Genomic DNA, 27,534 nt, shown 5'->3' on the forward strand with positions numbered 1-27,534 from the left:
TAAGTTCAAAGTGATGACTTGCAGAAATTGGTGTTTCGAATTCAGAGTACAAACATGTGTCATATTCTTCTCCTTCTTCCACAACACTCGGTCTAATATCTGTGATGAAAGGGCGGAAACTCTATCATGTGGTGGTTGAAAGTTTTGTGGGGCGTAGCTGCTTCGGTATGTAGATGGAGACTTGTCGGAGAGTGTTGAAAAATTGACCTATAAATGTAACAGTTAAACACAATTCAATGTATTCACGACGAGGCAAGGAATATACCTTGTGACTGATGGTTGGTGGTGGTTGATGGTGGTTGATGGTGGTTGATTATTATGCTCGCAGAATCCAAGAGGAGGCTGACTTGTGTGGCATAGAACGATGGTTTGTTGGTTTTCCCTCTCTTTTCATTGATCTGTGAAGTTAGTATCTCCTAGCAGAGTTTGGGCGATGGAGGCTGAAATGTGTGGCAGTGGAGACTTCTGTTGTAGTCAACCACGCCCTACACAGGCTCGTCAACAAGGTCATTGCTGCCGAGGTTCACTCAAGAACGTTAATGTAGGCTCCTAGTGGGACGGTTAGCTGTGTTGAGGGTGATGAAGATACTGGAAACATTCATACCTTTATGCTTGACTCTGCATGCCATCGGATAGGGCCATGATGATGGAGGGCCAAAGGAGTGATGGGCCAAGGTGGCGAAGGGCCAGGTGAGCACGTTAAGTTGTGGATGTGTGATGGTGTGTACGTGTCGTGATGTTAACGTGTCATGGATGCAGACGTGTTTTGTGGACGTGTTGTTGACAGATAAGGAGTTTCAGAGGACCGGACACGCCAGACATGAAATCACTTGGTGGAAGAGAAAGAGTCAACACGAAGTTGAGAGAAGAGAGACTTCAAAGAATCCTGGGAGGATGAGAAGAAATCTTGAAGAGAGAAGAAGGGCCAGGCGAAGTACTTGGGAGACCCAGTCGAGGGGATAGAAGAGGATGAGGACATCTCGAAGGCCAAGAGGTAGTGCTCGAAGAAAGACATGATGTCCGAAGAAGGTTGAACCCCTCGTGGGTAAGAGCCAGGAGGGTCAAAAGAAGGTTGGGAGATCAGTGGAGAAAGTGGTTGAGGAGTGGGGAGTTGAAGGAAGAAGAAATTTTGGGAGAAGGCTTGGGGAGATGAGATATTTAAAGGCGAGCGATATTGTGCCTTCCTCAACGGGAATATTGTTTACCGCAAGATGCGCTTCAACTAAGAGAATACAATCATTACCACCATGTACTCTTGGAACGAGATACTGTGCATTGTCTAGTTGGAACCAGCTGATTGTATCCGCTTGAGGGCATCCTTTTGCAGCCCATGAACGATATCTCCAGCATCAGCGACCTCGTGTATCAATCCGATTGAAGCTCCTGCATACGTCGCAACCCGTCCCTCGGGTCCCCAGGCACTATCACCCTTCTTCATGGCCTCGTCATGGAGTACTTTGAGATCATCGAATGTGTGGCCAGCTTGGTGCTCGATGAATGACTTGTTGATAATCGTTCTGGGGCTGTACTCGGCTGGCCACCCAAACGTGCCTCGGAGATGGTTATACAGTAGTGTCCGTGTCGTGGAAGTAGCCCCGTCAGAGGCTCGAACAACCTCATTCTGATATCCTTTGCTAATCCGTGCTTCACTCGCAGCCAGGAATCGTGTCCCCAACACCACGCCTGAAGCACCCAGGCACAGCGTCGCTGCAACGCCCCGTCCATCAGCAATACCACCTGCGGCGAGCAGAGGGATCTGACTACCTTCCATGGCATCTGCAATCTCGGGGAACAGAGCCATGAGGCCCATTCCATCCTTCGCTCGTCCATGACCGCCTGATTCCGCTCCCTGGATAACGACGACATCGGGCTTCTCGGAGTTTGTGAGGAGCTGCTTGGCTTCCTTCAAAGTACCGATCTGAATCCAGATTTGAGTCTCTGGGGATACCTGTCTGATTCGACGAGACCAGTCATCGAATTCCTTCAGGCTATGTTTGGGAGCGTACAGCCAGGCTGCACAAGGCTTGAAACGTCCGATCGCAGCGACAGCCACGTTGACGTCGTCTCCCCAAAGCTGGTAGCCAATACCGACGGGCAATACAGAGTTGGTTGTTGACAATTTGTCAAAGACGGACGAGGAGGCCCGTGTCTGCTCCACTAGCTTCGATGCTTGTTCAAGATCAACTTCGGTGTCCTGGGTCTTGGCCCCGGGGCCGATGAAGCCCAGTCCTCCTGCTCTGGACACTGCGAGAGCCAGAGCTGGGCCGGACATAACGCGCATTGGCGCGCTTACAATGAAGGGGCTGGTTGCCCAGGAGTAGCGTGATAACAGCTTGGCCGCCATTGCTGGTGTTTTGGAGGATGTTCAAAGTGTGTTTGTGGAACAAAGGTGCAGACTTGGCTGGCTTTATTCTTGTATTATCATATGAATAATGAGAATCTAGCCTCCTGCGTGTACCGAGGCATGAAAACAGTTCGTTTGTAATACAGTCTGTGTTGCTTCCCGCAATAACCTTCATTGTAGTTGACGGGGCTGCTAAACGATGACGTCTCTTCCCGCTAGTCCCGTAAAACCCGCAGCTCCCGCAACATCCATCCACCTTTCATTCCTCCCGAGCCACGGCAAGCACCTCATCGTCCCTTGAAGCCGCATCGGAATGGATACACAACTGGAGACACCGAATTCGCTGAAGCGCAAACGGGCTCTGTTAGCCTGTATTCCTTGCAGAGAGCGTAAGCGAAAATGTGATGGGCGTGAACCCTGTTGTACATGCACGTCTTGGGGCTATGACTGTTATTATCTTGCGCGCCGGCCGAGATCCCGCAAAGTGAGGGATCCCACCCCAGATGCCCAGCCTAAAGCCCACTCTCCACCAAAAAGTACCTCTAGGCCTAGCATTACCGAGCCCATCGAGGTTGAGGCCGACCGGGGTGGACTGGTGCGACGCATGGAGGCCAATTCAGGGGCCGCCTTTGTCAGGAAGCTTGGCCTCAAGATCGATCCTGCCAAAGCTCCCAAGCTCAATCTATTTAGCTGGAACATTGGCACCAGACAACCGGCATCTCCAATCACTTCGACCTCCACATTGCCGATTGTAGAGATCGCAGCGCTTGATCATATGAAGGCTATGGCTCTGGTTTATTTCGATAAAGTCCACCCATGTTATGGATTCATCGATCGGGGCGCCTTTTTCGAACGACTAGATCTTCGTTGGAAATCTCCCCTTCTATGGGATATCTACGATAGTACACTAGCAGGTGTGGCGGCTCTCGGGTGCTTGTTCTCGTTGCGAGATGCTACAATCACGGAGCAGCATCTCATCCGGACAGCTCGTGCCGTGCTAGACATGCAGCATCTCTCTGGTCCTCCGTCCATCGATCTATTGACGGGATGGACTCTGCGGTCTATTTATTTGCGGATGACAGACTCACCACACTCCACGTGGATTGCTAGTTCCACGTTGATGCACCTAGTCGAAGCTTCAGGACTCCACCCAGAGTCACATTCGGTTCTGCCGCCAAGAGTGCAGTGTGATCCAGATATTCAGAGACGGCTTGTTGGTGTTGCACATCATTTGAACGTGTGGACTTCTTATGACCTCGGTCTCTCCAGAGTTTCTTTCCAGAAAAACGATCTTCCAGCGCTCCCATCCCCAAAGCCCGGTGACTGTACAGTTGAGGTTCTCCGGCTCCTCCCAGTCTCCGTCAGCCTTGATCCAGGCAGGACAAAAGATGAGACAGATCTCACCTCTACACTTTCCAGTCTTCTAGAAGGTACTCATACTCAGCCCCCATCGGTTATGGCGCAGTGTAACCTTGTTCTCTGTATCCTTCGACGCATCCATACCCAAAACCTCGATATCCCTTCTGAGCTCGCGGCGAAGGTGTTGCGATTGTTGAAGAAAGGACTTGGCTGCGCACGAGGTATGGTCATGGACTGCTCTCCATGGCATCAAGTTGCCAACGTGCCTTTTCACATCATCTGCGTTCTGCTTGTCATGGACACTCGTTCGTCTCTTGCCATGCTCCCAGAGGCGATGCAGACCGTCGAGCTAGTCGCTTCCACATATGATACCGAAACGATGAGGGAGGCTTATAGGGCAGCCTGTTTGCTCGTAATGCTGCATCAACAGCGTAGGAAAGATGACCTTGCGGTTCTCGGTGAGGCGCTGAATGTGCATCAGCAAGAAAGTCCGCTCGAATCGCCGCCACAACTCGATCCTAACTCCGAGGAGTATTCATGGCTGGGTGCACTTGTAGCTGATTTGCCTGGTCTTCAAAGGGTTGATCTTGATCAGTTCCTGAACGCAGATATGATCGATACCTCGTTATTTGATGGCTCGGGTTGAGATGCTCGTATTTCTCCATGCTGACTTCAAGCAAGACCTCAAACCAATCATGGTACATCGATGAGTTTAGCTTTCTCCATCATTTCTCCATTAAAAGTGGATAATCAAAGAACTTACCCGCTTAGTAGGCGTATCTGTGGGTGATTTGTAAACAATACAGGACGGCACGTAGCCCCGCGGTTGAGATGCCGCAATTGCCGCAAACCCCAACCAAGCCCCGTTCAGTATACCAGCATATGCCATATGAGAAGAGATTGTTAAATAGTAGTCGGAATGTATCTGTACTTCCTGAATCTCCAAAACAGCTTGTCTCTTTTTCGTCCGAGGAGTCAGTGTCACAGATCACGCCCCTTCTCTACAGGCCGAGTGCAACGTGCCCAGTTGGCCGAACACAACGTAGCATATTCGGCCCGCCCTCCAAAATCAACATCGAGCATTTGTTTTTCGGCCCAAACACAATGACCGAAAAGCTTCTTATGGGCATGGGTAGACCATTCCCACCAACACCCCCTGACTCCGAGAATTATGTTGTCGACTTCGACGGTATCGACGATCCCGCACACCCATACAACTGGAAGTTCTCTACCAAGTAAGCTGCCCTTTCAGGCCGTTTATCATAATTCCTACTGACTTGAAATACAACAAGGCTATTCATTTCTATTCTTGTCTGCAGTGGAACATTCATCGTGTCATTCACCAGCGCCGTGTTCGCACCGGGGACCGATCAAGCCAGCAGAGAGTTCGGGGTCTCCTCTGAAGTCGGTACCTTAGGAACAAGTTTATACGTGCTCGGATTTGCGGCAGGACCAATGCTCTGGGCACCTATGTCGGAGTTGAAAGGACGCAAGTGGCCTCTCACGATTGCAATACTCGGTGGCGGTATTTTCACCATCGCGTCTGCTGTCGCAAAGGATATACAGACGCTCATCATATGTCGCTTCTTCGCTGGCATGTGTGGCTCAAGTCAGCTCACTGTCGTACCCGGGGTACTTTCCGATCTCTTTGATAATACCTACCGTGGTACAGCAATTGCTCTCTACGCGCTGACGGTCTTTGTCGGACCATTCAGTGCGCCATTCACGGGGGGCTTCGTTGTGTCAAGTTCTCTTGGCTGGCGGTGGACGCTATATATTCCGTCGATCTTGTGTTTTGCAAATGGAGCCATCTCCATATTGTTTTTGCGAGAAACGTATGCGCCATGCATTCTCATCGAAAAGGCTGCCAGGCTTCGCCACCAGACAGGTAACTGGGGAATCCATGCTAAACAAGAACGATTAGAAGTGGACTCCCGGGCACTTGTCAAGAAATACTTCACTCGCCCACTGAGGATGCTGGTGACGGAACCGATTATCCTCTTGGTGTCAATGTATATGTCCTTCATCTACGGGCTCGTGTACGCGCTTTTGGAAGCATATCAGTATGTCTTCGAGTCCATACACGGCATGAAACCTGGAGTTAGCGGACTGCCCTTTGTTGGACTCATCATTGGCCAGATACTTGCCTGCAGCTTTATTCTCTTCCAGTATGTGACCTACACGAAGAAAATGGTAGAAGACAAGATCGTGCCGGTCCCTGAATGGCGTCTCCGTCCGGCCTTGTTGGGAGCCCCAGTCTTCGCAATTGGAATCTTCTGGTGAGTGATTCAAGAATAATAAGTAAAGGGCTTGCGGCTAATTTATTCTATCATTTCAGGTTTGGTTGGACTGGTTTTACTCCTGCAATTCACTGGGCCGCTCCCACAGTCGCTGGAGGCTTTATTGGATTTGGCGTTTTGTGCGTCTTCTTTCCATGCTTCATCTACCTTGTCGATGCCTACTTGCCTCTGTAAGCTTACATATGTGCCACTTGGATTGGAAGTCACAAATCTAACAGGCTTGATTATGACAGGGCAGCATCGACGGTGGCAGCAAATATCATACTTCGCTCATTGGTCGCCTCTGGATTTCCCCTGTTTTCCAAGCAGATGTTTCAGAATATGGGAGTACAGTGGGCTTGCACACTCCTCGGTTGCCTCGCGGCAGTGATGATACCGATTCCCTTTGCATTCAGGATATATGGGCCGTGGCTTAGAGGCAAGAGCAAGCTCTTTAAGTAAATTGAATAAATAAGAGACTACTCGTGTTTCAATATCGAATTATTAATGACCCTCTTCAACGGTTAGGAATGGCCATGGGATGACTCCAGCAGTTTGGCTTATCTAAAGACACTTAGATATGCCTTTATGTTTTCACCTCTAGACTCCCATTCATATGTCTCAGTTTAATCATGATTAAGAACCATATTGAAATATTTTCTCGTCTAAAATGCAGTATTCTTTGGCCAAGAGGCTTTTCCACCGATTCTGAATATCGACATTTTCCGTTTCGGCCCTCGCGCGGCTCCCCTCCGAGTTTTTATAAACTGGCGTCGCGAACAAGGTGATCATGGATGCATCCAATAAATATGCCAAGTGCCATCCGCTGTTAGAGCGACCTTCAGGCTCATCTATGTTGCCTGAAAGGAGATGGTCGTTTCTCGATGGAAAACCAACATAGGGTTGTGTGCTAAGTATGAAAGGTGGCCTAAGAACAAACAACAGACAGCGGGATCTGCTCTCGGCATTCGAGTGGCGTAATGGGGAAGCTGGGAGAACTTAAATCGTTACTCACTACAAAGAGATATTCGATGCTCGATTGATATTCGAGGAGATCGGAATAGCCTGGGTAAACCTGCAGACACGCACGCACGTCTGCTCTCAGCATTCGGCCTGGCGTAAAGGGGAGCTGGGAGGAATCCACCATGGAGGTATCGTCACTCACCTGGAATCTGCAGACACCGAGATCTGCTCTCAGTATTTGGATGGCGTAAGAGCAACTGGGAGGATTTTCATCGCACGGCAACCAAGTCCAATATTGATGCAAGTCACCTATGCCAAAGAGAAAACATGGAAACAGCAGGGAGAGAAAGGGATTCTTGAGAGGCCTGGAGCAGACGACGAAGTGTCATCGCGTCAGCAACACTGGCGGGTGTATCATGCATCTTGGTCCCAGGTCAGGATGGACAAGCTTACCTGAGGGAGTGCAAATTTTATCAGGAGCACGGGGTTAAAGTCCTCGTCAAAAGGTTTGATGAATGCAAGATGGGTTGGGTCAACTGGGGATGCTCATAAGGTCTTTGTGGATGGAAAAGAAATATTGTTGAGACGTGTGGGTGAAAGGGAGATTGAAGGGAGAAGGAAAGGTGGGAGGTTGGAGGTGGGAAGAAAACAAGGAGGAGGGAGGGTGGGAAGAACAAAAGAAGGCATTGGGGAAGGCTGTAATCCCAGAGGCAGCGCTCAAAAGGGACTAGTAGTGTCCTAAATAGGCAGGCGTGCCCTGAAAGGACTAGTACGATGCCGGCAAGTTCCATAGTTGTCAAAAGTAGATTAAGCTTAAATAAGCTCCGATGCACGTCATTTAGAACCCTGGTACAGGCTGAGTTGGATTCTATGGGGTAGGTCTGCAAGGGACTGTTACTGAAGTGCACCCTGAGAATTACGTTAAGAACGTTTTTTATATGTCCTCAGACTTCAAAGTGCCTGACTCTAGTCTAACAACGTGCAGCAGCAGTATAATGGGGGAATATATTGATCTGCACCAGTCTCTGTCACATATGTCGATCTAGAAATCTCTCTTCTAGGGAGATTTGATGAGATCATTTAACCTCGAGTGCATGAAGACCTACTCTCCAACCTGTACCCGAGGGCGTACTTATAGAGTTTACTCCCATCTTACGTCCTCGGTCAAATTTTCACGATGCAAACATATGATCTTATAAAATTCCAGTATCTTCGTCTCATGCTACTACTGATATCCCACTTCTATATCAAGGCCATACCTTTCTACTCGCTGTTGGTGTTGAGGAAACTATCCGCCATCCATCCCGTCAGCGCACTATAATCAGCCAAGGGTGTGGTTCCATGCAAAGTCTCCCAGTGTTTCCGGGGACCACACTCGCGGAGCTTATCCGACTCCACATTGACGCAACGGTTCTGCATAATAGCAGCAATATTCTGCCCAGCATCACGGCCCTCGAACCACGCCCCGTGAAGGAAACCAAAGTACGTGGGACTAGTCGCTTCACCAGCGAACCAGAGCCGGCCTGCATTAGCACGTAGGTTCTCATGCATCTCGAGGGTTGTTGCCGGTGGCCAGTTCGAGTAGCTGCCGTACGACCAAGGTTCGGTGCTCCAGCGTGGATACAGAAAAGCCGTTGGCTCGGGGATTTGCTGGTCTGGGAACATTTTCCGGAGAACGGCCATGATTTCTTGCTTTGTCTCTTCGTCTGATTGTCGCTCTGCACGCCAGGCGAGCTCATTTGTGACAGTCACGAAGAGGATGTTACTGTCGGGGAAGAACTCGGGCATTGAAAGGGATTGGAAGACGGGATACCAGCCACGCATGGCGGGATCGGCGTAGAGGAAGTACTGAGTGTTCTTGGGCCAGAAGGTTTCGTTAAATTGCATGAAGATCTTGGTGTAAGTTCCCATGGTAAATTTCTGGATCGCGGTTTGTTTCCATTCGGGCAAGGAGGGGGTAAATTTAACTGCGTCGTTTTGCAGGACGCCTAGGGAGAAGGTGCAGATGGCATATGCCGCGCTGACACAGCTTCCATCCTTGTTGTGAATAGTGACACCGTCTTTGCTGTACTGAATCTCGGTGACCTCTGTGTTGAGGTGTAGGCGTGGGTCATTTTCTTTCATAAATTCGGACGCCATGCCTTTGATGATTGTGTTGAAGCCTCGTTGATCAAGGACAAAGTTATCATGATCACTGAATCCGTTCACGGTCAGGTTGTCGCCAGCACAGCCATAAACGAGGGAGCTTTCTAAGGGCGTAAAGTTGTCCTCGAAATCTGAATTCTCGTGTCAGCCAATAGATCTCACTAAAATATCGTTACAATGAATTTCCTCCTTACCCCATTTCCACCAATCGACAGCCTGGGCCTCCATGTCGTGCTTCTTGGGGTTCCATCCAGCCAGTGCAAGACCAGATTGGGCACTCTGGTCTTGCAGATTGTTGAGAAGAATCTCTCCAGCCTTTGCGTTGGCAATATCATAAGCATCATCGTACTCGCTCAACAGATGGCTGTAGTCTTTGTAGCCATGCTCATTATAAGTCGAGATATTGTCATAGTCAGAGTACTGGGTCTTCAGCTGATATTTTTGGGCCTATGACATTCATTAGATCATAGGCTTTGGAGTGTTGAACATCAGGGACATGATAACATACCAAGCTCCATATAGGATTCTGAGGACCACCGGGGTTCCCAAGGCCTTGGACCTAGTTCGTTTACATTAGCAATCTCCACATAGACTAGAAGAGGTCTCGTACGTACCCAATTGGCACCCATCTCAATGATATAAGGCTTTCCATCCTTGTCCTTGCCAAATGGCTTATGCCAGGCACGACCACCAATGGTGTCGCGGTATTCGAGAATAGCAAAGTCATGCACCGAGGCATTGGCCAATGCTTGCTGCAGGCAGTCAGAACACATTGCTTGGCAGGAATAAATCCGACTGGCGAGAAGTACTTACTGCTGCAGCAATCCCAGCAATTCCACCTCCTCTTCGTGGCATTAGTTAATTGGTCATGCAATCCATCGACTGGGGCTCAATACTTACAAGATAGCAACTGTGGTCTTCTTGCAAGTACCAGCATCCTGGTCCCTAGGAGAGTGGGGCACAGCACCAGCAGGCTGCAAAGCCAAGCCAGCCGCAGCCGTCAACAACGAGATACAGCGCAGATGCATTGCGGGGATTTTAACAAAAGAGTCAATTGTAATAAAACTGTCGATTCCGGGGCCACGAGGTGCTCATTAAATACTGCAAACACAGCGGGGTATGCTGTGAGACCCTTGTCCTGCAGGAATAGACAGCTTGAGATGCGTGAGACCAGCGGGAATATCACAACGTGATGTCCAATGATCGACAGGGCCACATGTAACCCCTGCATAGATCGCGTAGTGAGATCGGGCAGGTACACGCGGTCATGGAGCTGGCTGCAGGGCAACCGACGCATCACGATGATCCACACTGAACAGTCAGCCACGGATCAGTATGCAACGGAGGTTATTCTGAAGCGAGATCCGTGGAGAGCAGAAGTGCAATCTTCGTTATCTCCACTCTTCTCCCCGCGTCCCCGGATTATAACCAGAATCGGCTGGTGGTTCTCATTGATTTCTGAATTGGCACCGAGTCTATGCCGTTCTGCAGGAAACTGCAAGCGAGAGGAAATTGCATGCCAAGCCCCAGGGGAGTCATCGAAGTAGTCGAGCACCGGATCCAAGAACTGAATGATATAATGAAATTTTGGAGGGTTGCTAGTAATGCAGGAAACAATGTCTTTATCCAAAGAACAAGAAAGATGAGACCGGGAAGAGACCCTTTCCATAACATGTGCAGTGTCAGTGGACTGAATACACAATACAACTCCATCCAGCTATGCAAAATAAAATAACAGAGGCCAACAGTCGATCATAATATGAGTTATCATCCCGAAGTTTTCCCCAAACGCCACAAAGAGGCAGAAAGTTTGTAGAATTTCCAGGGGCCACCATTGGCCATATCCCAAAGGAAGACCTGAATAGCTCCATGCTGCTCAATACCACAGACTAGCCACGAGCATCAAAACGGTGTGACCTACCTATTGCACGGGGTTCATCCGACTAGCGGAAGCTGTAGGAAGGTCGAACCATTTTCGTCGTTTCTGGTTTCAGAGACAGTTGCTGGTAAGGCGAGCTGCCTGGGTCATAATACAAGCCATTAATGTGGCCATCTTCACGTCGGAGAGAGATGTAGTAGAAGCCGGATATTGTAAGACCCTGACGCGCATCGGTTGGAGTAATGAAGCATCGCTCTGAGATCGAGTCAGTTAAGTCAATACAAAAAAAATTGTAACATTCTGGATGTAAATTTACCTTTCCATCTCATAAGGATCCACCCTTGAACCAATTCCTCGGTAATCCATTTCTTGCTCACGAGGTTCTTGGCAATTTCAGAATCGGGCAGATCCTTGAATGGCTGCAGTTCCGGCCAATATGTGCTATCGATATCCGCATCCGCCTTGAAGTTCTTAGTCTCAAGGGTATGCTTGTTGAAGTCGATGATTTCTCCCTCCAAGAACGTCACGATATGCGCATCATGGGTTGGTGACGACTTGTCGGGGATATTGTAGGCCTCCATGGTACCGGACAACGTCATGTCCGTGTAGTTTATGCTGTGAATTGTGACCTTGACAGGCCAGTTCTCATCCCGCGCATTGGCAAGATACCTTCGCCCGTTTGACGTATAAACACTGATGCGGGTACTGTCGCTGCCGTTGACGATCACTGGCTCGCTGGGCGTGTGGGGACTTTGCACGCGCTGGGACAATACAGAACAGCTCGCGTTCGCAGCCCGTTGGCAGCCAGAGAATACCACTCCAGGCCGCAACCATGAGCAGGGTGCCGGTGGCACAATGGTGTTGATGTCCAGAATGAAGTCGCTGTCCTTCAACGAGAAGTTCTCCAATGAGATGAAGCCCGTTGCGGCCGCGGAGCTGATGCTCTCCTCAAAGGAATTGGAATATCGGAGACGTTCGAGGTAGTTGATGGTATCCTTCAGAACCGAGTCGCCAGGGGTACTCGAATGGAGTTGCCGATGTGCAGCAACCCGGGCGCGCAGGTCGCTATGAGTTAGAGGTCGTTGTGAGTCGCCCCTGTTGGGCGGACGATATCGGTAGGCTCTTGTGGATGATGAACCCCCCGTCCGCTCGGTCTCTTCAAACTCATCGTTTGGCCGAGCCCCATACCGATCCAACAGAAAGCTCTCCAGTGTCCGCGTTCTCGCCAATCTCGGCTGTCGCCTTGTCGACTGCAACAGCTCCATCGGGATCGGCCCGTTCAACCATCGATTGGAACCCTCGGTAGGACCATCCCCGACTGCAATCGGGGGTGTGTGCGCTGTTGATTCATGTCGGCGAGATCGACTTGACGTGGCGTTGCGATCTGGAACTGCGTGGAGGAAAGGTTGGATCTGGTCACCATCCGATTCTTCGTGGCGGGGATCCTCGTCCTCGTCATCTGACCCAGGGGCCCATCCATACAAGGAGCGCGAATTCGACCGGCGGGTCTCGTAGTTAGGCACACTTCTGGGCTCTTCACGTTGACGTCGGACGATAGGGATGCGACGGTTGATTTCGACGGATAACCGGAGGTTGCTGGGGTCGTCCAGGTCCATCCGGTCGTCGGCCGACGGTTCTTCCATCTGTCGGGGATGCGAAGTCTGGTATCGACGACGGCGATGTCGGCTGAGTGACGGTAGTAGCGGATTGTACAGTAAGGATCGAGACCGAAGGAAGTTCACATTATCGTCGTGGGCGTTATCGCTCTCCACAGGGACCGGGGAGTCGGGAACCGACGATCGTCGCGACAACGGTTCGGGCACGAGTGTGGTGGGTGACAGGACTGGTGTGCCGTGCTAGAGCAGTCAAGCGCGTTAGTGGACAGGTCGAAGACCGCGTAGAACTAAAGGGATGAAGCGGTCCAAGGGCACGAAGGGCCATAACATACTGATGCCGAGTTGGGAGGCGGCATCTCCTCGGGGAGGCGCTGGGGCCGGAATCCGCCGTAAGGGAGGTCGGCAGGTGGATCAACCGGGGAGTATGCAGCAGACTAACCCCGGAAAGTGTATTTGATGTTGATTGTTGGCAGTATGCCCGATCGGTGGTGTTGAGGAAGAGTGAGAGAAGAGAAGAGGGTGTTGTTGCAAGCCGATGCCGAAGATGACGGAGTTTGGGTTGGCTTTGTCTTCATAAAAATGTGGAGAAGCAGCGCATAACATGACGTCCGTTTCTCCGCGTCCACGAAGGACCTTTGATGCTCCACACCAAGATGATATGTTTTCACTCTTTTGAAGTTATCTACCCCGTGGACTAAATTGATCAACTGAATTTCGATTAACTTTGCCAGTGTCGACGGACTACGCATCTTCCTATCCTACCCGAGACACAGCATGAGGGAGTCTTTCCCATAGGAGAACCTCAGTTCCCGCCTATTAACAGGGTTCTCATGCATCAAGCACGCATATCAGATTGATACAGATTGCAGGATCTCCATTTTATCATATACCCCGAGTCCTCGGTCCAAGTCAAATCTCGGAGTCTAGGCCGAGCCACGTGCGGAGCTGTCACGGAACAATATCGGCCGTCAACTGGTCCCCAGGGCTTGCGCCTCGTATGTTCAACATTTTACCGCCAGGTTAACGGAGCGTCTCCGATAGCATTGCTTGGCTGAGGTGCTCTTAGCCTCCGTGGATATGGTTATATCTTCCATCTTGGCTTCGAGCCTGGACTTGGAAAGTCCATGGCAGCCTATGATCCACAGAAAGACCTAATGGCATCACGATGAAGATATGAATCATTGAAAATATCCAGGCTATAGTTCAATGGCTTCTCATCGAATGTACCGACCAATGAGGCCAGTGGCGCTGGGCTGCAAGCATCCAGGACAAACCTATACAAAAGTTGTGCAGGACACTTTCGATGCTCTGAGCAGACATACTGCAGACTACAGGACAGATGACCCGTCCATGGACTTGGACCTGAGCCTACTCCGTACATTTTCGAGCAAGGCGGTGTTCACTTACAACTCCAGTGACATCGAACATATTTGGCAACTGCGCTAGCACACGGGCTTCATGGAGAAGTATCTCTCGCATGGGCGATGCTCCTTTGGAGCAAAAAAAAATAACAACCAATGAAGCCTACAGATACATTACCACCGGGTTAGCAAGATTCGCAACAAACTATCTTTGTACTTTTGGACTAGGTGGACCTGGCCTGACCATGTGGATTACCAACCAAGAGCCACTTAGAGCAGGTTTTCGAAGATGAAAAAATGATTTACACTGAACAAGCTAGCTAACTCAACTCTCCGAGTGATGTGAATCGAGTTTGGAGGGCCCGAAAGCCGTCAGGGCCTTGATATTCATGACCACCTGCGTAAGCTGACGGAGCTGTTAGCAACAGCCCCAGAAAGCGTCCTATGCTTAAATTTCTTCCCTTCCCGCAAACCGATGGTATGAGATACCGCAAAATGCAGGGGTTTAACACTATTGCGTTGGTCTGCTCGGGCTTTTGGTCAGCGTAGCAATTTCCGCGGCGTGTTTTAATTCATGTAATGAAGGTCTGGATGATAGACATACAATCAGAGACCAGAATTTTAAGCAGCACATTTTGTAAGGGTGTTTAGTGGGGCATAGGACCTACCCGGCCTGGAGCGAGTGTGCCCATGGGACACTACAATATGCATGCCAATTTTAATAGCTCGTGGCCGCCTGTTGAACAAACACATTGATTTGGACGGCGCGGGATAGAGCTTCTTTTGGTTTATATGGCATGTTTTCTTGCAGATCTTCGCAATCAAAACCCTCGATGGTGTAGTTGGATATCACGTTCGGCTGTAATGGACTATCATATAACCGAAAGGTCACCGGCTCGATTCCGGTTCGAGGGAACATTGCATCTTCTTTTTTTCTTGCTTCTCTCAACGCTCCAGTTTATTCACGTCCTACTCTGATCTAATAATTTTTACGGTTTTTTCTTTTTTTGAGGAAGTCCTCTTTCTAGACCTGCCGCCCATAAGGTGACCATAGATAACGGCCGGGGGCGAATACGCTTTATGATGAGTCCCGAGAGCCGTAATAATTGTACTGTCTCATGTATAGTGATGGTGATAGTTCGTTAGAAGGTGCCGTTACCGTGCAGCTAGGATATTCAAAGCCTATATAAATATTCAAGAATTTTCGGTTTTTGTGAGTGCTCTTCATTTGGCGGGCCATCACTCCGCACGTTTTATAATTGCGAGTTTAGCTTTTCTCCTTTCTATAGCCAATCTGTGCCGAAACTTTCGCAATCAAACCCTCGATGGTGTAGTTGGATATCACGTTCGGCTGTAATGGATCATCATATAACCGAAAGGTCACCGGCTCGATTCCGGTTCGAGGGAACATTGCCTTTCTTTTTTTTCCGTTTTGGCCTCCACTGTTGAAATCAATCAACATTACTTGCGTTCCATTCCTATTTAATTTTCATTTTCTTGATGGTCCTTCAGTAAATGTCTTGTCGGTTTATGGCCAAATACCATGCAGCCCAATATCCATGGGTGTGACACCGCGCCTACAGCGATCGAATATATATCACGACGGATGCCCCGCCCCGCATAAAGATCTCAAGCGGGCTGTAGAATTGACATCGCGACGGGTAGCGCGCAACACAACAATGAAACAATATTTATTCTGTTCTTGGGATGCGAATTGCATCTCCAGTCAACCAGGTAGAGTACAAACTGTCCCAAATATAATCGCTTTATTGATATGGGTTACGAAGTGCACTATTGCCAGGTATATGAAGTCTAATTCGAAGTATATCCACCTCTATGAGTGTCTACATCATGATCGAGCCGCATTGCAGTCGTCGGCCAACTGCACACAATCCAGAATTATTGACCAGAATGCCTCCAGATCAACACTTCTTGGAATTGCCACACCGGGGCCCGTGACTGGCATAGCAATCGAGCGTCCCACCTGGCCGGTGGCAGAGACATCCTTGCCATGATGGCCGTCCGTCACAATGCTCACAGCAAATCGTTCCCCATCCCTGTCATCGAACCGGAGAGCCTCGCGAGGGTGCACCAAGGCAAATGTGGGGTTCAATGTCGATAGGATTACTGCCACGGCCAACGGGTCATGCAGCGGAGGGCCGGTCGCCAGACCGAACACTTTCTCGTACGTTGCCGCAAAGAAGGTGAGTAGAGCGTGCAATATCTGTCGAATTATCGTGGGTGGCTGTGACGGATCCCTTCCACCATGTAAGATACGTGTCTGCACATCCTGAGATGCGAGAACTTGGTGGGTCAGATCCAACGCGGCTATCGTGGTCTTAGGAGCCAGAACAGGATTACTGAATATGGACTCGGAAGACTCGGGATCACACTATGCCAAGAGGGTCATTGAGTCAGGACTTTGTCGCCGCCCCAACGATAAACCAGGACAAAGACAAAACTTACATAGAGATTGAATTCGGCCCAGGGTGTGACGTTTCCAATACGGGACTTTTCCCCAGGAAGCCTACTCATGGGGGCATCTGTGAATCCTTCACCGATAGCCCCTCCCATGATACTTAAACCTTGGATATGTTCCGCTACCTCTGGGAAAGTTGCGAATAGCAGGGCAATATTGGTCAGTGTTCCCGTTGCAACCAACCATGGGGTACCCTTGGGCTGGGCTAAGAGTGCGTTGCGCATGGCTAGGATGGGGTTCTCGTTTGTAATCGGAGGAACAGATGGTTTCGGCAGAAGATCGGTGCCATCAAGGCCGGATTCACCTGTTAAGAAGCACCGATAAGAGCATTGTAATAACGAGGTCGCCTGTGAGGCAGGTATCAAGGGCGAGTCCTACCGTGGATGTCTGGAGCATGTAATGCAGGGCGCGAAAATGGTTTCCGGCTTCCAGGGTAGACCGGGATCTCTGGTCTGCCGATAGCTTCTAGAATACTTCCGGCATTGTAGGTCGTGTTCTCCAAAGAAGCATTGCCGTGGATAGTCGTTATTCCAAGAAGATTAAGAGAAGGGTGATGCGCTGCAATTAAGATTGCAAAGGCGTCCTAGACAGCAGATAAACATGCCGGTCTTTAGCTGTCATGTAGGTATTGACATACATCGTGTCCTAGAGGATAAACTTAGTCTGAGCAAAGATTTGGAGTATGTTTTTCAGTGACCAACCAGGATCGCAGTCCAACCAAAGCGGTATTCTGTCCGTGCTGTCATTTTGAGGCAACATCTTCAGTGACTGGAAAGGGAGTGTCGTTGAATGAGGAGAACTGCCCAACAAGGGAACCATGTCTCCATCTCCCCGCACCGCGATAAGCCCGTTATCGCAGCCCTAAGCCCTACTTTCCAAGTTAGGAAGCTCCAAATCATCGACTTCGCGGTCACCGCAACAGCTACGATCTGCTTTCATTCAGAAAGGGTGATGCCCTTGCGCCCTGCGGTCTCTAATGAACCAGCTTGAGAGAGTTTCTACGCCCCGAAGATGCCATGAATGACCCTCTACGACCCGGTTTGCAGCCGGTCTCGCATCTCAAGGCTGGACCGACCACCTCAAGCTCCAGGTCTACCGCGCTACCTTCCTCAGGGCAACCGCCTTTGACACGACCTTCCTCTAGATTACGAGCCCAACGACCATCTATTCGAGATGACACAACTGATGCTACGAGTGACAAGGCTACTGCTGCTTTGATTCGACGTGTCCTATCCCCCCAGCCAGGCAGCGGCCACGGCGCATCGTCTCCGCAGCCTTCGGAAGAGCTGTTACCTCCCCTCACGAGTTCCAATGACGTTGACCGTCAGCTTTACGCCATACTCGCCGTTATAATCAGAGAATTTGTTCACTCGTGGTACACAAAGATTACCCCTGACCAGGCCCTGGTCGATGAGGTCCTTCAAGTCATTGCGCATTGCACCCGCGCCCTGGAACAGCGGATACGCCAGGTAGATGTCACACAGCTCGCCTTGGATGAGATTCCTGCGCTGGTTGAAGCACATATACTCTGTAAGACCCGAATTATTTTATCCTGGGATAGTAGTTTCTGGAAACAGAGACATCCCGGAAACCGGAAACGAGAGACGCGATTGCTGACCTGGGTGATCATCTTGTCTAGCCTATCGACTTGCTAAAGAACGGTCACACCTATCGGGACTACCAACGTCGCATCGTGCGCTATATCACGAGCTGAACCCTCATCCGGGGTTATCACCGGTCCCGGATCCCGCAGATCCTGATACAGTCAACGCGCAAGCTGAGAACGAAGCCGTATATCGGAGATTACTTGCTAGCGGGACTCTTGCCGTTCTCCTACCCACGGAAGATTTGGAAAATAGCAGCCTACGCCAGCTCGTGAGCGACATCCTATCAGACTTGATTCTAGGCAAAGAGATTTCCGGCAGGGTCTGCCAAGGATGGTTCTTATGGGAGGCTATCACCAAAGTTACGGAAGCAGTGAGACGCCGGAAAACTTTGGAGCACTCGGAATCCGCCAATGATGTCCCTACAAATCGACTCGAGAGATTTGGCCTACTCACGGACGAAGACGATTCGACCAAATCCCACGCAAGCGCCCAGTCGCGAGCCACTGGTTGGATATGGAGTGTTCTCCAGAATATCTATCTTGGCTATGTTGCCTTGCGTTTCATCGCGACAGGTCTATTCCGCGTCGCATCAGATCCAAGGCAAGGATATTCGCACGGAGCCAGTGTTTCATTTCCCGCTGCAACGCCAGGGTTTTCCAAGAAGGAGGGGGGCTTCGACTCGTCGCCGTCGTCAGACGGAGTCCCAACTAAACGCCCGGTCCTCGACTACCGAGTGTACTCGATGATCTCGCAACTTTTGGGCATCTCACAACGAATGCCATGGCTTTCGGGGCTATTCGCCCTTGCCCAACACCTGATTCTGGCCGGACCAGGCAGGCTTGGGGACACGGATGGAATTCTTGACAGGTGAGTTTATTTCTCTTATGGTTTACGGGCTGTTTTGTGTCATCGGAGTATTTCCCCCACTTCCTTTCCCTCGTGTGCGCCCAGGGCTCAGGCCCCTTCCTTTTTCGTGCGAACTCTTGACGGTGGAGCAACGGTACGATCTCCGAACTGCGATCTACGAGGGTCAAGTGTCACTTGTGCAAGTCATGGTGGGACGGCGAAGCGTCTTGCTCGCATGCTGCAGCGATCACTTGATCCCGCAACGGTTTTTTACGGCGCTAGCGTCCCCATCGAGCGATACGGACGATACGGTCACCGTACGTCTTCCGCTGACAGACTGTACGGTCATTACGGGGCTGGCGTTACAGCCGGGTCGATGCTGGCGCCAGATTGGCTGCCCCAACCTGGTCCGAGCGAGCAGTGGACATCGCAGGGGGAGGGGAAGGACGAGCAGGGAACAGAGCAGGGAAGAGGGCTCTTTCCTCTTCACGCCATACCGTCTCATTTTTCTGGCCGCGATAGCGCCGGGGCCCGGCCCTTTCCGTGCCGCTCCTCTTCGTGCGGATCTCAACCCTGCGAAACCGTCCCTCAGCTACCAGTCCATTGACCGCCAATGTTACTCCTCCTTGGCAAAGTCTCGTTTTCTCAACCACAAAAAAAAGAAACGAAGCAAAAGATGCAACAAAGAAAAAACTCCATGAAAAACAAACAAAGTTTAGGGGCTGCCGAACCACGTCCAAACTTTACAAACTCTACTGCGACCGAAGAGGGGGCGGGCGAATCGCGCGTACGAGCAGACATGTCTGCCGATCGCCTTCATCGACGGGCATCAGCGGGCAGACGGATCGCCTTGCCATTTTGGGGACGTGCATGAAGACCAGGAGCGGCGGCGGCGGCAGCAGCAGCAGAGCAATTCTCTTCGTCCACCGAGGCTAGGTGCTAGTGATTTTCCCAATGGTCATCCAATCAGCGAAATTCCTGGCGGCGAGTTTTCGAATTTACAACCTGGCCGAGGTTGGCGCATGAAGCCCGCTTTTTGTACGCCAGGTACGCTGCTGGGATGTTACCCGCTAGGGCAGGGGCATGGCAGAGAAGGGGCAGAGACGAGGACGAGGATCGGGATGAGCTCAGAGACCAAAGAGGCCAGGAGGCAAATCCGCCTCATTCGCCTTTTCATCGATTACACTGGTCGCTACTCGGTCACTTTGAGCTTCTCTGCCTCTTATGGCTTGGAGCAGTGACATCCCTGTTGCACCAATAGTTGGCCCAAGCTCCTCCTCACAACCCACGCCGAAGCCGATCGTGCTCCGCCTCGCTCCCCACTTGGCTCCCTCACTGCCCTAGTGCGGGTTGATCCTGAGCTCTTTGTCTCTCTAGCGGTGGGACTGGCCCGAACCTGCACAAAGGAATAACGTCCCGGCGAGATTGCTCCACTGTCAAGTGAACTCACTTTTTCGCTTCACTCTTGAATTCTTTTCTTTTTTTTTTCTTTCCTTGAGAGAGATATTTGCTTTTTTACCCCCTTCCCTTTCGTCATTTTATCATCGGCCCGCCCGATGTCATGATTTGAAGCGATCATAGCTGACTCCACAGATTCCTCCGAGAAACCATTGAGGAGTACATCTTGCCCCCCACTTTGTTGCCCAACCTTCTTCTCGCAACACGGTCTGCTCTTTTCCCGGCCAATGCCCGCCCAACTTCCCAAGCACCCGCTGGAAATACTGGACCAGCCCTGGCTCCGGCTCCGCAGGCGTCCGTGCAGCCCCCGGCCCCTAGCGGAAAATCTCCCCTCGCTGTGACTGTGGTTACCACTTCCGCGCCTTTTCCGGAAGGTAGCAGGGTTTCTAGCCCAGGTGCAAGCGATGCAGTTGGTAAAAGTAATATCAGCAGTAGCAACAGCAACAGCAAAAGCAGTACTGCAGTTGGAGTTGGTAGTGGCGGCGATCGTCTGCAGGCTGGCTTACCACCCCGGTCTTCGACAGTATCGCCGTCATCGCCAACCATTGCGACGAGATCGGACATCGATACTGTCCAACAAGCTTCCACGGAGGTGTCAACCGGACCAGAGAACAGACTTGGCCCATCTCCCTCGGAGATCGCCGCTATCAAGCGGCGATGTGCAGCTAGTCTTCTGGCCGTGATCCCGCTCAAGGTCGCACGAACCCTCTTTGGCGTCCCGCCGCCCTCTAGCAGTGATCGTACCTGCAGCGCCGCCACTGGGAACTCACCCTTCACCACCAGTGAGCCGTCTCCACCCCCATCACTTGATGGAGATGGTGGGGGCTGTCCGAGATCTTCATTACAGGACAAAGGAACTACTCCCTCGTCGCAGGCGTCACCACTATCATCCTCCGCCCCTACTCTGGCAGGACTAACCAGTGAGAGTGGCGATTATCCCGCCGCCCAGCGCACGGACGAGGGGAATGAGGAGTCAGATATCGATCTTGAGGAGTTGTATTTCCTGGAGGCTATTGAGACGGATCTATTGGACCTCCTGGCTGATGAGTACTGTAACAAGCACCTGGTGTACTCGATCATAGAGACTGCCCTCGCTAGGGTGCTCCCTGAACTGACTGAGCGCACTGTCGAAGACCTAATGGAGGACCGTGGGGTTACCCCAGTTCCCGGCGGCTTCTAAGTAGAGTTACGGCTACGGCAGTACGTTTTTGTAACCTTCATTCTTTTACATACTTTAATGAGACATGGTTAAATCTACGGATGTGGCTGTTTTGAGTTTCGTGTGCAACAAAGTCAAGTATAGAGGAACATATGTTGAAACATTCGGAGCTGGGGGTATACTAACTATGGAAAAAAATAATGTATCAGGCTCTCGTTCATGCACTAGAGGAGATACTCAATATCTATCCTCGGTGGCATGAGCGAGGCAAATGCAAGGAAAGTAATGAAAAAAAAATAAGTAAAGAAAACAAGATCGGGGGATTAATCTGACAAGAAAGATCCGGCTGGAGACTCGTGTATCTGAAGGATCCCAGCAAATTATGTTCTTTCCGCGTGAGCGGCCCAGTTTAAGAGCGAGGGACAAGAAACGAAAAGAGATGATACAAGGCAGAAAGAAATTTGAAAGAAAGTAAGAAATAAAAAAGGGTATGACAGCGAGGGAAGAAGTCCAAGAAAAAACCGTAATCAGAACAAACTGGGGTGCGGAGAGAGTAGGTGAACGGTAGGGGGAATTCATCCATAATCAGATGAGAAGACAAAACCAAAAAAAAGAGACACAAGTCAACTCCGAAAGAAAAAGAAACCTAAATCCATGACCCGTGTCATATCACCCAAAAGACCCATGATCCATCCATATTCCCATGTTCGATGTCCCGTGTCCCATGAATCCCATGAAGTAATGGACACAGTCCGTCGTCCGAGGTGTATGCGAATTATACCAGCGCCCAAAAGAAGAAACAAAAAATAGATAAAGCAAAAGAATAAAACCCAAACCCCATGTCAAAGCAAGGTCGAGGTTGCCCCCTGGTTGTGTGTATGATGATAGGTAGCTGTTGATTTTTTGGATTGCCGCACCGGGAGAAGCCGAGAGTTGGCGCTGGAATGAATAGAAAAAAAGAAAATTGAACTGGAAAGGAAATGAAAAAGGTACAATGACCAAAGCAAAGTTTGGTTCGTGCAAAATGCAAATCAGAAAAGCTAGATAACGCAGCCGCCCAAGACAAACGAGATGGCGTAGAACATCAGAACGTCAAGATAGGGGGAATCACAAGAGGATGAAAAGGAAAAAAAAGACTGGAAAAATAAAGTAGAGAGGGCTGGAGATAGAGAATAGAGAGGATGACCTGAAGAAATCAGGAGTGAGCCCCTGAAGACATTCACCCTATGTTGTGGATGCTCCGTTTCTTGGTAACACGAGGAACGTCGTCGTGCTCATCGATTCGGGTCAGCCCGCCCAATAGGGGACCCTGATGGTTCTTAGCCAGCTCAAGCCGCTCCATCAATTTGCCGATAGTCACGTACTCCTGCGCAGCAAGCCCAGCCGGCTGATGCTGGAAGTAATTCATGACGAGCTCCAGTGCACGTCTTGCCTCGTCTTGCGTCGGGGAGCCAGGGGCATTGATCGGGGAAACAGTGCTCGACTTGGAGACCGCAGGAGGTGGCTGCATCGACTCAGTCTTGATCTCTGGATTGCTGCGGTTGCGCTTGATCACCTTGGTTGGATCTGTTCCCTTGATCGCGATGTGGGATTCGTGATCGTCCATTTCCAATGGTGACTCTAGAATAGTCACGCCCATGTGTTGCTCGACCTTTGTGCATTGCGAGTCGTCCGCGGATAGGAGGCTGGGGTCAATTGGCACCAGAGGGAATGTCTGACTGCGCGGACGGTTGATGTTAGGCCCGGAGGTTGGGAGGCGATGCTGGCTCGTTGGAGTGAAGGGGCTGTCGGATACGAGTGTAGAGGTAGGGCTGGTCATTCCGACGGAACAGGAGGTAGTATCCAACGCTGTGGTGCCTTTGGTATAATGTGGGCAGCCTCCTGCCAGCCCAGGAAGCTCATCACCCTCTTGTTTCACGCCCTCTTGGCTATGCGTAGGAGACAGAGGCGAGCCAAAGCCATTGGGGGATACGGGCGAGCGTCCAGTTGGGCTGTGAACGGTTGATTCATTGGCCGAATCGGTATTAATGCGAGTCGGACTGTTTGAGTTGCTGCGCACGCCCTTTCCTCCCGAGCCCCTTCGAGACTTTGCGCCTAGCAAGCTATTCTTCTGCTTGAATTTCTCCAGCCAGCTCGCTGTGAGCACCTTTTCCTTGCCCTCGGGACACCCGCAGGTGCTTGCGAAAAAGCGCGCTTTCTCTTTGATCATTTCGTCGTTGAGAGGGAAGCCCTGGCGTTGGTAGTTTCTGGCCCAGTTTGATAGCGCCTTCTCGATATCGGGGACTCGACCCTTGGCCCGTTTGATGGGCGACCGACTCCCATCGTCGGGATTGAGATATTTCTCTTTCTGACGCAGGACCTTGGAAACAGTGCTGTGATTTGATGTTAGGGCTTCTGATGATCTAAGACTGAACAAGGCATCCTAGTAATTACCTTCTTTCCACTCCAAAGAGCGCTATACATCAAAATAGTCAGCGCATATTTCTCTGACGGAACCAAATCTGGCACATTGACCAATCTTACCTCCAATATCAGTTTGTTTTGCCTGCTTGTTTTCCTCATGGTATAAACACATCTGTCGCCGATCTTCGTCCGTAAGCGTCCTGCGCGGCGTTGAGCCCCCTGTCGAAGTCTTCCGAATCGGAGGCGTTGGCGCCGAGGGCGAAACCGAGGTTGGAACCGATACTGGAGGCAACCCGGACTCGTGGAAGGGAGACTGGTGCGTAAGCATGCTCGGCCAGGAATGCGACGGCATCGGGAGAGGCATCGATGCGTAAGGCGGCGGTATAGACATGCCGTAGGTGGCGTCTACGGCCATTAGCGGCGAATGACCATAGTCAAACCCGCTATATTCGGGCATCGGCGGCGAGTGTTGAGGGGAAGTAAAGGTGCCGAGCTCGACCCAGGGAGAATGCGCAAATTCGCTGTCTGGTGCTGCGTGGGATTCGGTTTCCATGGCGGTTGAGGAGTCCTCCATGGACCGGGACGATCAGGACGGGGTTTCGAATATTCGCGATGCCGATGGGGCGTCGCACGAGTCAGGTAGAAATACTGGATCAAAGAAGATAAAGAAACCGTCCGGGGGAGGAACAATGCGACGGGGTTTCAGAGGTGAGACAATGGAGAAAAATGCATGTTCCACCAACCCGCTACAGTGAACCGCAAGCTTGTATAGAAGTACAGGCAAGGGTCCAGGAGAGGAGATATTTGCCGCCTAGACAGGACTGCGGTTGTTTGTTGAGAGACAAGGATGCTAGTAAGGATGACTAGCAGTAGTACAGTCTAATAGGGGATATAGAGAGGCGGAGATTGGAAAAGGGTGGTGTGATGGTGGAGGTTCAAGTATACAAATATGCATGAGCCGAAGCCAAAAGGTGGATAGAAGAGTCGAAGGAGCGCGCGGTATGCGGGTAAGGCAATGGACGGAGTTAAAAGGAAAATCAGGGCCAGCGAGAGCACGGCGATCAATAATCGCGTGGATTGACAGAAACGAGTTGAATCTCGATTACAACTGGCACGAGAAGGCACTCAGTCCGGAGAAATGCCATAAATCCATGATAACCTTCTGCCCGCCAGAGGAATACAGCCGATCCCCATGGTGATTGGCCTGGTCATTCGAAAAGCAATCCGAGAAGAAATATTAGCAGGGAAAAAAATAAATTGAATAAAATATTCCAAATAAAATTCATTTTAATGATGGTCCAGTATGGACCAGTATTTTGCTGCGCCGTGAAAAATAAAAATAAAAGAAAATCAAATTAGACACCCCTGTGTCTGTAGAAGGGGATAGCGGCATTTGATTGGTCGAGTGTGCGATATATTGAGTTAAAGGAGTTGCATCTCGTCAGGCCCATTTTTTGCTGCAGGTTTGTGTATTACCAGGACGGGGTATCGTATGGAAACTCTTCTTTCTAAGGGTAAATGCGGGATGTCCGAGCATCAGAGTGGTTTGTTTCTTCTGATACTACCATACCAAGTATGAGATATCCTCGTAGTCTTAATGGAGGGCTCTCCATTATTACTATTGGCTCTGTTTTTGTTCAGATCATAATTACTTCTTTGCATCATAGCATTAGAGTATTAAAGTGAGGGATATTTGAATGACCGGGTTGTGTGTGATTTCTTTTTCCCCCGTCCTGGTCCTCGTCTTCGTCCCTGCTTCGGACTATCGGTGCACATAATTGACCGGGTTCTGAACGGGCTTTGGGTATATACGAGCAAGAACCAAATACTACGATCTCTCTTTTTTTGGGTACCCAATCTATATTCATCTAACAAGCGTAACTCTTAATTAACTACCTACCCCATGGAGATAGTAGGAATACAATACCCCCCAAGCTCTATAGAAGGGGTCCTTGCGACGGGGCCTCTTCCTCCCCGTCGGCGTGTCCGTGGTTCGGTGGTATTTTTACTTGCCGTTTTGGAACTTATATCCAATGCTCTATTTAACTGACATACCGCTGCTTGGATCCGTTTTGATGGCTGTCGGATCCTTCAGCATGACTGGCCGTTGTCGGCGGAGTCCTGCTCTGCATCAAATTCCCACACGAAACTATCCGGGCAAAGCAGATCACCCGCGGGAACCAGACGATGGCTTGCGGGACCGATAATCGTGATGATTTGCTGGGGGCCGGATAGCGGATTGATAAAACTGTTGAATCTAATGGCCGCATGACATCTCGTGTAGGCCGGGACGATCAAGTGGACCGGGCAAGGACCGTATACGCTCCTGCTAGAGGATGGAAACGGGTAAGGCGATTGCGGCGGTGCTGAAATCTCGACTATCGCCTCATCCGACTATCGTTTCGTCCCGTCCCCTTTTAGGGATGAGGGTCTCAACGGTCGGTTTACCAAAGCGACCAAGGAGAACATGGTATCCAGCTTCTGGACCATCTCATGTGATGTCTCTAAGGGCACGGAGCACTCGGTCGAAGTAGTGAGGGAATAGGACATATAGAAAGTTGCGAATAGGAAGCCCGAAGCTGCGATCTCTGGCCTGACTGGATGGGTAAGACCTCGGTCTCCTCTCACCCCATCGGGCCAGAATTGGGGAGGTTGGGGGGGGGGCATTGGTGGGGGGTCCAACAAGGAGGGAAGAGCACATCCCCAGATTGGACGGGATGACGCCCATAGTCAATAGCCCCAAAGCCCAGCTATAGCCAGCCCATTTAGCATCGCCAGCCCATGACCAAGCCTAGAGAGCCCAGAGAGCCAAAGACAGGAAACTAAGGCCAAAGGGACTATTGCCTAATTAGGCCAGGATGGATCTCTGAAGGACGTGCCGATCTCCCTCGTCCTTCCAGTCAAGGTGGGAATGGGTAATTTTGTAGGGGTTCACGTCTCTGGTTGGCTGGGGCAAATCAGGGATCCGAACGCATCAAACATCCTTGAAAGATGACACGGCAAATAGGCAAATGAGGAGCAGCATGGATCCTCTCCGGCTGGGCGAATCCCCCGCGACGATTCGCCTAGGGACAATACCGAGACGATACAAGGGCCAAACATGGTTGTAGCGGCTGGCCCTATCACAGGGCAGAAGAGCCCTCTTGGCGAAGAGGACGAGAGGGGAACTCTCCCCAATGATGCGATCGGGCTACTTTTGGCGCTAACGTTCAGCCCTCGTTTGGACACTCCACTTTTGCGACCCACTGCGGTCCTCGACGGGCCGGAAACCTTCAGTAAACAAGAACGTCAAAAGGGCCTAGGATCTTCGACAGCTCTGCACGGATCTTCTCTCCACGGTCAGGCCATCCATGGTTCGAACTGAGTCAAAAAGGTCAAAGAGACGAGGAAGATAGGAAGAAGCAGAAGAAGGAATTGAGGAGAGAGGAGGGAGAGACGATGATGGATGACAGAAAAATGACTTGTTTCCAAAGATAGTATCCCCCTCCTCTAAGCCATGGAAGCCCTGAACCGATGATAGACCGACATGCCTGGATGCTGACTGGAAGGTTGCTTAGGTGCTTATCCAGGCAAGGATTATGCTCTCTCTCTCTCTCTCTCCATGATTTGTAACTCCGTCTCCAATGTGGTTGGACA

The 27,534-nt window shown here is 50.7% G+C and overlaps 9 protein-coding genes across 9 annotated transcripts; 4 read left to right on the forward strand and 5 right to left on the reverse strand.

Moving 5' to 3' along the window:
- Positions 1–1,279: 1,279 nt before the first annotated feature.
- N7496_009837 (nitronate monooxygenase) lies at positions 1,280–2,344 on the reverse strand (the record flags this gene model as incomplete). Its single annotated transcript, XM_056702750.1, has 1 exon — positions 1,280–2,344. The coding sequence occupies one exon, from the start codon at positions 2,342–2,344 to the stop codon at positions 1,280–1,282; it is 1,065 nt and encodes a 354-aa protein (XP_056551750.1).
- Positions 2,345–2,657: 313 nt separating this feature from the next.
- Positions 2,658–4,349, forward strand: N7496_009838 (Protein RDR1; the record flags this gene model as incomplete). The annotated part of the gene is made up of 1 exon (XM_056702751.1): positions 2,658–4,349. One exon carries the CDS (start codon positions 2,658–2,660, stop codon positions 4,347–4,349), a length of 1,692 nt encoding a protein of 563 aa, XP_056551751.1.
- Positions 4,350–4,534: 185 nt separating this feature from the next.
- N7496_009839 (MFS transporter) lies at positions 4,535–6,444 on the forward strand (the record flags this gene model as incomplete). Its single annotated transcript, XM_056702752.1, has 4 exons — positions 4,535–4,938; positions 4,996–5,982; positions 6,042–6,173; positions 6,222–6,444. The coding sequence occupies 4 exons, from the start codon at positions 4,535–4,537 to the stop codon at positions 6,442–6,444; spliced, it is 1,746 nt and encodes a 581-aa protein (XP_056551752.1).
- Positions 6,445–8,208: 1,764 nt separating this feature from the next.
- Positions 8,209–10,118, reverse strand: N7496_009840 (uncharacterized protein; the record flags this gene model as incomplete). Its single annotated transcript, XM_056702753.1, has 6 exons — positions 8,209–9,221; positions 9,285–9,537; positions 9,599–9,649; positions 9,705–9,842; positions 9,904–9,934; positions 9,991–10,118. The coding sequence occupies 6 exons, from the start codon at positions 10,116–10,118 to the stop codon at positions 8,209–8,211; spliced, it is 1,614 nt and encodes a 537-aa protein (XP_056551753.1).
- A 915-nt stretch (positions 10,119–11,033) lies between these two features.
- Positions 11,034–12,941, reverse strand: N7496_009841 (GID4/VID24 family protein; the record flags this gene model as incomplete). Its single annotated transcript, XM_056702754.1, has 3 exons — positions 11,034–11,224; positions 11,286–12,825; positions 12,918–12,941. The coding sequence occupies 3 exons, from the start codon at positions 12,939–12,941 to the stop codon at positions 11,034–11,036; spliced, it is 1,755 nt and encodes a 584-aa protein (XP_056551754.1).
- A 2,854-nt stretch (positions 12,942–15,795) lies between these two features.
- Positions 15,796–17,184, reverse strand: N7496_009842 (uridine-cytidine N-ribohydrolase; the record flags this gene model as incomplete). The annotated part of the gene is made up of 5 exons (XM_056702755.1): positions 15,796–16,338; positions 16,413–16,729; positions 16,804–17,008; positions 17,063–17,070; positions 17,127–17,184. The coding sequence occupies 5 exons, from the start codon at positions 17,182–17,184 to the stop codon at positions 15,796–15,798; spliced, it is 1,131 nt and encodes a 376-aa protein (XP_056551755.1).
- A 257-nt stretch (positions 17,185–17,441) lies between these two features.
- Positions 17,442–21,516, forward strand: N7496_009843 (PXA domain-containing protein; the record flags this gene model as incomplete). Its single annotated transcript, XM_056702756.1, has 3 exons — positions 17,442–17,955; positions 18,065–18,899; positions 20,472–21,516. The coding sequence occupies 3 exons, from the start codon at positions 17,442–17,444 to the stop codon at positions 21,514–21,516; spliced, it is 2,394 nt and encodes a 797-aa protein (XP_056551756.1).
- Positions 21,517–22,714: 1,198 nt separating this feature from the next.
- N7496_009844 (uncharacterized protein) lies at positions 22,715–24,472 on the reverse strand (the record flags this gene model as incomplete). The annotated part of the gene is made up of 3 exons (XM_056702757.1): positions 22,715–23,867; positions 23,929–23,950; positions 24,019–24,472. 3 exons carry the CDS (start codon positions 24,470–24,472, stop codon positions 22,715–22,717), a joined length of 1,629 nt encoding a protein of 542 aa, XP_056551757.1.
- Positions 24,473–26,998: 2,526 nt separating this feature from the next.
- Positions 26,999–27,262, forward strand: N7496_009845 (uncharacterized protein; the record flags this gene model as incomplete). Its single annotated transcript, XM_056702758.1, has 1 exon — positions 26,999–27,262. The coding sequence occupies one exon, from the start codon at positions 26,999–27,001 to the stop codon at positions 27,260–27,262; it is 264 nt and encodes an 87-aa protein (XP_056551758.1).
- Positions 27,263–27,534: the final 272 nt, after the last annotated feature.

This window comes from Penicillium cataractarum, assembly GCF_028827025.1.
Source record: "Penicillium cataractarum strain IBT 29864 chromosome Unknown utg000008l, whole genome shotgun sequence".
Taxonomy (NCBI): domain Eukaryota; kingdom Fungi; phylum Ascomycota; class Eurotiomycetes; order Eurotiales; family Aspergillaceae; genus Penicillium; species Penicillium cataractarum.